General features: G+C 26.5%; 2 protein-coding genes across 2 annotated transcripts in view; both read right to left on the minus strand.

Annotated features, from left to right (window-relative positions):
* Phum_PHUM615660 (uncharacterized protein) overlaps window positions 1–1,183 on the minus strand; it is a gene marked incomplete at both ends in the record, with an annotated part of 2,523 nt that extends 1,340 nt beyond the window's left edge. The window contains 5 exons of the mRNA XM_002433104.1: window positions 173–203; window positions 298–598; window positions 666–821; window positions 915–1,029; window positions 1,112–1,183. Coding sequence (XP_002433149.1) covers window positions 173–203; window positions 298–598; window positions 666–821; window positions 915–1,029; window positions 1,112–1,183 — 675 coding nt within the window. The remainder of the gene's footprint in view (window positions 1–172; window positions 204–297; window positions 599–665; window positions 822–914; window positions 1,030–1,111) is intronic.
* Window positions 1,184–5,209: 4,026 nt separating this feature from the next.
* Phum_PHUM615770 (syndecan-2 precursor, putative) lies at window positions 5,210–8,856 on the minus strand (the record flags this gene model as incomplete). Its single annotated transcript, XM_002433105.1, has 2 exons — window positions 5,210–5,379; window positions 8,796–8,856. 2 exons carry the CDS (start codon window positions 8,854–8,856, stop codon window positions 5,210–5,212), a joined length of 231 nt encoding a protein of 76 aa, XP_002433150.1.
* Window positions 8,857–10,517: the final 1,661 nt, after the last annotated feature.

The following is a 10,517-nucleotide window of genomic DNA, read 5'->3' on the forward strand; positions in this document are numbered from 1 at the left end:
CTGTTATATGTTTTCCAGGTTTTTTAGGATCCAAACAAAGGACAATTGATAAAAATAAACACGTTGTAAATATCAAACATGATACGGAATTAACGTGGAAAAAATCGTTGAAAAAATGAAAAAATATAATTTTTTGTACGAATCCAACAAACGGACTAAACAAACCACACACCACAGTTGTTATTTTTTCTCTTTGAGTAGGCCTGAAACAAACAGACATATTTGTTTATATCAAATTGAAATTTAATAAAAATAAATAATTTTTGTTGTTGTTGTTGTTGTTGTATAGGGGCTTACTCTGAATTGTCCCAAATTGTTGTTACATCTCTTGAATTGATATATTGTGCCATATGATAAAAAGCTACATAACTTGTTGAATATAATAAAGTACTTAATATTTCAACACAGGGGACTCCACATAATTTATAATAATAAGATGGTTCAGTATCGTGATAGGTTAAATGTAAAAATTTAACTGATATTATTTTGTATGGTATGTCCAGTAGCATGACTAGTAGACCAATTGCAAATGATTCAGTGCAAATGCTTAATTCCATTTTTTGTACAGCCATTGTTGATAGATAAATTTGAACTGGATCTGAATAAAATTAAGAAATGTAATTCATGGAACCAATGGTTATTTTTACATTTTAAATATTACTCACACAAAAGGATTATGTGTAATGGTAATTGTTTTCCAAAAAACATAATCGGAGCTTGAGCATACCAATATTTAGTAAATAAAACCCCTCTTTCTGATATCAAACCATGTATCAAAGCACCCAAAAGATATTGTTTATATTTTTTACCATTTTCAGCAGCTGAAAAGAAAAGAAAAAGATCATGTTATCATGGAGTGTTTTGTTGATTCAGCATGTAAAATGCTTATGAAACAATTTAATGTGAGAACTTACAGTGTCTGTAACTTATAACGGCACAAACGTTAATGCAAACGAAAACCAAAAAATATGAAAAATGAGCCGAGTATACGGTAAATAATGATCTAAATGAAAAGAACCAGTTGGATATCTAAAAAAGAATTGTGAACATTAAAAATAAATTAGTGTAAAAGTTTAAATTGTTTTATATAAAAATAAAATAATTGACTTACGCCATCGTAATTGATTTTATCTAGTTCTTCACCGAAACCGTAAATGTCGGAAAATATTGAACTGGTGTTCATTTCAAAAAAATTCATTCACAACATTTCTTAATTATGGAATTTGATACACAAAATGATTTTTTTTCATTAAAAATTTTTTTTTTTTCTCCCCCGATTATAGTAAAAATAATTAAAAAAACCAAAAACCAAAAAATTTAACGGAAATTTTTAATAAAAATATAATTAAATAAAGAAAAATATTTTTATAATTAAACCGTTCAAAACGATACAAAAAATTTTGGCCGCCATTTTGAATTTTAAATTTTCGAACGCGAGGAACGTAAACCGTTGACAAGTGCAAAACGTTTCAAGTTTTTTTTTTTTTTTTTTTTTCAAACAAACGTTTTTAAAGTTTTAAACTTTAAATGTGATTTAAATTATTAATTAAACGATTTTTAATAAAAAATTAATTAATTAATTTAAAAAGAAAAAGTTAAAACTCAAATCGAATTCACAAAACAAATAATTAATTTTATACGTTATGATGATATGTTAGACATTTTTTTTTTTTTTTTTTTTTTTTTTGTTACAAAACGACAATTTTTAAAAAACTAACCAGGTAAGGGTAAAACAATAACATTTTCATTGGAAAAAAAAAATTTTTTTTTTATTAATATTATCATTATTATTATTATTTTTTTTTTTAAATTAAAAATTTATTTATTTTTTTAAAAAAATGTCTTATATATATATACATATATAGAATCTAACGATCTACTTCTTTTTTTTTTTTTCACTTTTTCTTCTTTTTATTTTTTTACTGAAAAAAAAAATCATCATTATTATTTAGGACCATTTATAATAGTGATTTACATTTATTACTCTTATTATTATTATTATTATTATTATAAATAAAAAAATTTGTTAAAAAATATTTGTGTTATCGATAAACATTTGTTTTTATAAAAAAAAAACATTTGATTTATTATTATTATTATTCAGTAAAAAAAAAAAAACAAAAAAAATAAATAAATAAAAAAAAATAATAATAATAGTGAAATCGATCAAATGATAATTTAAATACATTTATAAAATAAATTATTATTATTATTATTCTTATCATTATTATCATTATTCATTATTAAAAAAAAACAAAACATAGAGAAAATTATTATTATTAACATTTAAATTTTAATTTAAAAAAAAAATTTATTTAACTTTTTCTTTCTTATTTATTTATTTATTTATTAATTTTTTTGTTTTGAAGTGTTTTATGGTTGTTGTTGTTGTTGTTGTTGTCGTTAACAACATTACATAATTTCTTCTTCTTTCTTATTTTGTTTCTTTTCTTTCTTTCTTTCTTTCTTTCTTCGCTTTCCCTCCATCTTTGTTAACAAAATCACAACCACAACTTTTATCGAGTACAAATAATTTTTTTATTATTATTATAGAAACAAAAAAATAAGATTAATTAATAGAATTCTATGTATCCTTTTGACAACATAAATTAATTTGTTATTAATACATTAATACATAATTTTAAAATTACATAATAAAAAAAATTATTACAATTGTGATACATAATAATAATAATAATAATAAAAAAGAAAAAAAATGATTTCCCAAATGATTTTGCAATACAATAAAATACAAAAATTAAAAATCTTAATCGATTAATCGATATATCGTTCGATCAATCGATTAAATACGATTTAAAAACAAATACAAAATAAAAAATAAATAAATAAATAAGTAATTAAAAAACATAAAAAAAAAAAAAAAAAAAAATGGGGAATGTAAATTACAAACATTTAAAAATTGTTAATTAGCTGCCATTTTTACATTTCATCATTATTATTATTATTATTATTATTATTTCTAAATTGATTTGTGCATTGACTTTATTATTTATATTTAGAGGAAAAGAGAAAGAGAGAGAGAGAGAGAGAGAGAAAAAAAAAAAAACGAAAATTATATGGCAATTATAAAACGTGTGTGAGTGTGAGTGAGAAAAAAAATCATTTTTACATTATCATCATTATCATTATCATTAATATTAGTTTGTTTTTATTATTATTATTATTATTTTTTTTTTACATTTTAATAAGATCTCTAAACTATTTTCTATTAAAAAAATTCAATTCATATCAGTAAATTAATAAAAAATAAATAATAATAATAATAATAATTTTTTTTTCTCATATGAGTTAAATTGTTTTTTTTTTTTTTTACTAAATTTAATTTTCGTTTGTTTTTTCGTCTTCTCTCCATAATTTTTTAATTTTTTACCCCTTTTTAACAAACAAACAAACAAACAGACAAACAAACGTTTGTCGCCTTTAATTAAATTTTTTTCCTTTTTTTTTGTTCGATTTCATTAAATAAATTAATTAATTATAATTTAGTGACATTAAAAAAATTTTTTTCCAATTTGTTTTCGTCTACGAATTCTTTTCATAATATAATTTTAATTATAATTAATTCGAATTCATTTCGAAAACAAACAGACGAACAAACAAACAAACAAACGAACAAACGTATTTAAAAAAAAAAAAAAAAAAAACATTTTTATAGACCGTTTCAACATTAGGCCTAAAAGACTTTTTTTTTTTCTATTTAATTAATCATTTTATTTTTTAACACTATCACACGCACTCACGCACTCACTCACACACTCACGCAAACATTTAAAATCACCACACGCACAATTCGCACAATTTTTCTTTTTCTTTTTCTTTTTTTCACATTTTCATCATTTATTATTATTATTATTAATGTTTTGTTTGTTACTACTGCTGCGCTTTTATTAGATTTTTATTTTTTCAATTGTTTTTTTTTTTTTTCTTTTTTTTTCTTTAATTGAAGAGAGCACTTTATACAATCATCATCATCATTATCATCATCATTATCATTATTAATCATTAATAAAAATGTGATTATTATTATTATTATTTTAAATTTCATTCGCATAAAATATTTAACGTGTTTTATTTAATAATTGATTTGATTCTTAACATTTTTTTTTGAATATGTTTTGACTTTTATTATTATCATTATCATCATCATCATTATTATTATTATTAATAACGTTTATTTAATGCGTTTGTTGTATACTCATTTGTTAATTAATCCTTTTTTTTTTTTAAAAACATTTTTAATATCATCATAGCTGCCAACTGTAACATCAAAACATTTTTTTTTTAATAAAAAAATTAAATATAAAATTGAATCACCACGACATAATAATAATAATGATATTAATAATAATAATAAAATTTAAATTTGCGCGGGAAGACGAACAAACACGAACGAACGAACAAACTACCCATAAACAAACAAACAAACAAACGATCAAAACACTTTTGTTTTGAAACTATGAACTATGACGTTTCCCTCCCTCCCTCCCTTCCCCCCCAAACCGAAAAATTTCAAATTTCTTAATGGGCAAAAATTAATAAAAAATAAAACATTGACGACCAACGGCCACGTCTTTTCCCCCTTTTTTTTTCTCCTTCCACGTTAAAATTATTATAAAAATGAATATACTAATAAATGTGTTTGTGTTTGTGTGTATCAGTCCATCGTGTGATTGATTATTATTATTATTATTATTTCAATGGCAAAAACAATAACATTAATAATAATAATAATAGTAAGTGATTACGATTATTATTATTATTATTACTATTGACCATAATTAAATGGCGGGAAAAAAAACAAATTTACATAAAGAGAGAGAAAGAGAGAAAGAAAGAGGTTCCAGCCTCCCCAATTAAAATCATTTGTTTCTCTCTCTCTCTCTCTCTCTCACTATCATTTGATATGAAATGTCGGACATATTGAAATTATTATTATTATTATAAAAAAAAAAAAAAAAATCACACGATTTTCTCTGTTTGTTTTTGTTTGTTTTCACATCGCGTCATCAAATGAAAATCGTGACGACGACGACGACGATGACGACAGAAAAAAAATTTAAAGTAAGCGAGTAAATTATTTTGTAGCAATGATTCCTGTGATTGTTTCGATTGTTTGTTGTTGTTGTTGTTGTTGTCGTTTTTCTTCTTCTTTATATTAAAGATGTTGAATAGAATAATCGAGCTCTCCTCAGGCGTAAAATTCCCTTTGAGTGTTTTTCGAATATGAATTTGACGTGGGTGACCTTTTGGGTTCGTCCAACGGATACGATCCTTCATCCTTTTTCCTCATCCTGTACACGATGAACATGACGACGAGTATGGCGCACAACAAACCCACTACGCATCCTCCAATGACGGCTGAAAAAAAATAAAAAAATTTTTTAAATTAATTTTGCCATTTATCGAGAACAACAACGAGAACAACAACGTGGAATTAGACAAAAACTTAAACTACTTTCCTAGTTTACAACCGGCCACACACACACACACGTTCATCCCACGTGTGATTAGTATCTCTCAAACACGAGTCTAAAAAAATTTCTTTCTTTTCTTTTTTACCTTTTATCTCCACGCCATTTTAAAATTCAACGGAAAAATTCTCTCGTTCGAATATTAAATAATAATAATAATAATAATAAATTTATTTATTTTTTGTTTATTATTATTATTATTATTATTTTCGTTTGTTTTTATTTATTCTTCCTTCGAATAAAATAGAAAATAAAAATTGAAATTCTAATTTGTACAAAAAATAATAATAACCGAACCGGAAATAATACATCACAAGGTATGTGTGTGTGCGTGTGCGTTCGAAACATTCGATATACGTAGGAGGCATTCCAAATGAATAAGAAATAATAATAATGATAATAATAATAAAAATGAAATTTTGTTGTATTTTAGGCCTCTTTTCCAATACCCCAATCGTCGTTTCTCTCTCTCTCTCTCTCTCTCTCTCTCTCTCTCTCTCTCTTTTTAGCTTCTGCTTTTACTTCTACTTCTACTACTACTATCAGTACCCCTACTACTACTACTACTACTACCCCTCATCAACCTGGATACTCTCGAATAAAATTTATTAATTTTTTTTATTAAATTTTTATTACCACGGGTACCTCCCCGAAATATCCACACAAAGACCAAAAAACAAAAAAAATGACGTGGGAAGAAGTTGAAATAATAAATAAATAAAAAAACAGAAGAAGAAGAAGAAAGCGAAAGGTTACTAGGTCAAAATGATTTTTTTAATCCACAAAAAAAAAAAAAAAATTTTTTTTTTAAATAAATGCGTTTTGTTCCGCGCTTTGTTTTCACACACGCGCACTCACGCACTCACGCACAAAAAAACCGTCAAATTCCCTTTGAAAAATGATAATGATAACGATACAACGTTTTTTTAAACATATTAGGAAAAATGGCCGAATCTTTCTTGAAAAGCGGAGTAACCAAGATCGAACGATAATAATAATAATAATAATAATAATAATAATAATAAAACGGAATTAAAAAATGTTCGCTTAACGGTTTTTTTAGAGAGAGAGAAAGAGAGTAGTACGAAATCTTGCTCTCTCTCTCTCTCTCTCTCTCTCTCTCTCTCTCTTAAAAAAAAAATTTACGAGTGTCATTTACTTATATGGAAGACTAAAAACCTAAAAAAAAAAGAAGCCGTTCTCTCTCTCTCTCTCTCTCTCTCCCTTTACAAAAAAAAACCGAGTTTAACTTTGTACCTGAGATCGATTTGGAGAGTCCCCCAAAATGCCGCCGAGTTTAATTAAAATAAAACAAAAAAAGCACCACGAGAGAACGAGAAGATGAAGAAAACACGGCCGCCATATTGTTTTTTTTTTTTTGAAACTTTCCGTTAATTTAAATTTTAACGACTCGTAAAAGAAAGAACGAAAAATAAATAAATAAATTCGTTATTATTATTATTATTATTATTAATTTTTTCCTTTTTCAATATGTCCATACATCCCAAAAGTTTTCATCATTTTAAACAAATGAAAACAAATTAAAGCAGGTGTTAATTGAAAATGGGTAATAAATGAAAACAAAGGAAAATAGATTTTTGATGATGATGATGATGATGATGATTATGCAATAGGTGAGAAATCGTGATTGTTCGACAAAACAACCTACATCGTTTTAAATATTGTCTATATTATAAAAATGGCCACTCCCGAGACTCACATTGTCAATGTTGTGAACGGAGACCTTTGCGAACCGACCTTTGTTCGAAACTCTCCTCACGCACGTTTTAAAAAAAAAAAAAACTAACGGGGAATGAAATATCTGCGAGGTTGGTAATCACTGACAAGTGCCAACACACGATGGATATACTCCGATCACCTTCGGGGAAAACAACCAAAAAACCAACAAACAAAATCTTTGCTAAATTCGTAAACGAAATAAACGACGGAGAGATACCAACATAAAAAAAATTTTTAAGGATCCCCAAAAGAAATTTGTGCAAACCTGGCAAAACCTTACACGTTTGTAATTTAACGCACGTGGCAATCGATCAATTTAAAAAAAAAACAAAATGGCGGATTTTCCCTTCGATTTTCTTAAAAAATGTCCTTTTCTCTCTCTCTCTCTCTCTCTCTTATAAAATTTCCCGGATTTTCATAATAATAATAATAATGTAATTAATTTAAAAACTTTTTTTTTAAACAGTTCTAGAAAGTTCTCGAACAGTAAAAAAAAAAAAAAAAAAAAAAAAAAAAAAAATTTAAATTCACTTCTACTCTGTCCATTCATATGAATGAACACGATCATTCGTCAACCATGTGATTTAATTTAACAAGAATTTTAATATCAAATTTTTGCGAGAGAGTGAGAGAGAGAGAGATTAAAGGTCTCCCCAAATGTTAACAAAGTACACTTTGTTTCTTTGTTGATAACAACGAATAATAATAATAATAATAATAATAATATGTGATAATGTGACGCGGGGGGGGGAGGATGTGAGAATTTTTTTTGGCGGGAAAAAAAAACGGAAACGACAACGACGACGATTTCCACCACACGTCACGTTACGTCACGTCATTTTCACGTCGATAAAATTTCTTTTTCCCGCCATTATTTAATTGATGATGATGATGATGATGATGATATTAATAACAACAATAAAACTTTTGCAATTCGACTCTCAGATGATAATAATAATAATAATAATAATAATAATAATAATAATAATAATAAATAGATTGCTGATTTGACCTCGAATAGACATTTTGATTGATTGATTGATTGATGATTCCACGCGATTTTCAAAAAAAAAAAAAAAATTTTTTTATTTTTTAATTGACAATATTGACTAATTATTATTATTATTATCATCAGAGGTCTTTCGATCGTAAAAAAAAAATAATAATAATAATTTTATCGGGGGGGCAAAGGACGAACAGACAACACTATCATCAACCAATCATCGTAAAATCACAAAATCGTTTTCCAGTTTTTTATACGCGATTATAGAAAAAAAATTACGTAAATTATTATTATTATTATTAAATGAATATTGATAAGTTTAAGGTAAACAAAATGTTCTCTCTCTTTTTTTCTTCTTCCACGCTATCTAATCGTACGTACACCTTCCCTACCTTTTGTATTATTTATATTCGTATCTTTCTTATCTCGTGTTTGTTTTTAATTTTTTACATAAGAGTAAATTTTTCTCTCTTTCTCGAGCGAGAACAAACAAACAACAAACGACGCAAACAAAGAGAATTAAAAAAAACGGGGGGGCCGGGGGGAAGAGTCATACTAACCTGCTAATATTCCTGGTTGAGCAAAGAACGACGTTGCTCTATCTTCGTGTTTCGGATCCATTATGACCGTGTTTTCGTGTTCCGTACTCGATCTTTCTATATTTTCTTCTTCTTTTCCAGGTTGACGATCAGGTTCGAAAATATCATTCCGCTGTACGGGATCCTCGTGAGGTTTTAATTTTGGCTTGACGAATGTGATTTGTGTTCTTTCAGGCTCTTTTGGTATTATTTTAGTAGGTTTAGTCTCTATGGCTGTAAAGAAAACAAAAACAAACGATCAACAACAAAAGGCGATTGTTATTGTGGGAAATTTTTTTAAGACGACGACGACGAGGGGAATAGATGGGGGGCTCGGGGGGAAACAAACCTTTCCTTTCCTCACAGTAAAAAAAAATATTAGAAAAAAAAAAAAAAAAACAATTACAGTTTTGTATTATAATCAAGAATAATCCAGACTGCATTCTTTAAAATTTTTTTTAGGGTTAATAATAATAATAAAAAGCTTTGTTGTTCGCAGTCGTACATGCTGCACACACCCTACGATGTAACGATTTAAAATAAAAATAAAAACAAACGAACAAACAAAACAAAACAAAACAAGAGAAGAAGCCATGTCGGATTTTTTTCTAAAAATATTTTTTTTTTAAAAAAAGAGAATTTAAATTTATTTCGAATTTTTAGTATTTTTAATTCGACGGAATAAAACGGATGCGATTATGCGACTTAAAGTTACTAACAAACAAAAATAAACAAACAAACAAACGACAACAACAACAACAGATTGAACAAGTCGCATTAACAAACTTTTCTTTTTGTAAATCTTGATTTTCCATCTTAATTTTTAAATTTAAAACTTAATAGAGTAAAAGTAAAATTAATTCAAACTTTTGTCCACTTCGTCCCATCCGCCCCCCTAACCCCCAATCTCCCCCCAAAAAATAAGTTTTAACGCAAACAAAAGTTAATAAATAAAACATAATATATAAATTAAACAAAAAAAAAAGTTTATTGTAGAAAATAAATTATTAAACGGTTTTTTAATATAATTAGCCCCTCCCTCCCTTCCTCACCCTCCCCCCTTCCAGTTTTCTCAAGCGGTTTTTTTCTTCTTTTTCTTCACCATAAGAATTTCCTATTATTATTATTATTATTATTATTAAAAACTTTTCTAGAAAACCTTCCAAAAAAAAAAAGGAAAGAGAGAGAGAGAGAGAGAGAGAGAGAAAGTGTGAAGAAAACTTTTTTAATAATTGCCGCCGCCATTAAAGATTCTGGCAAAACTTATTATTAATTCTAAATTTCGCGGGGAGGAGGTTATTACATATTATTAAAATTTACGAGCAATTTATAAAAATTAATTTGCAAAAAAAAAAAAAATTCCCTTTCCATTATTATTATTATTATAATAAACCCCCCAAACTTTAAAAACTCATAAGTCAACTTTTATCCTATTCGAGCCCCCCCCCAAAAAAAAAATATGATGTTTGCACGGCCATTATTTATTTATTTTACCGACGTACAAAACTGTACGAGAAGTCTAGCAGAAGAACTTAGGCATCTTGTCCTGTTTAGAACCGTTAAGAACCTAAATAAATCTACACTCTCCACGTTTACTTCATACTCATACGTAAACATTTAAACACGCGCCTAAAAATTTTATTTATTTATTTATTTTTTTTTTTAATATGTTAAGGATTCGCCTTGCGTGATTAAACCTCCAAA

This window comes from Pediculus humanus, genomic scaffold, assembly GCF_000006295.1.
Source record: "Pediculus humanus corporis 1103172108322 genomic scaffold, whole genome shotgun sequence".
Classification (NCBI taxonomy): Eukaryota; Metazoa; Arthropoda; class Insecta; order Psocodea; family Pediculidae; genus Pediculus; species Pediculus humanus.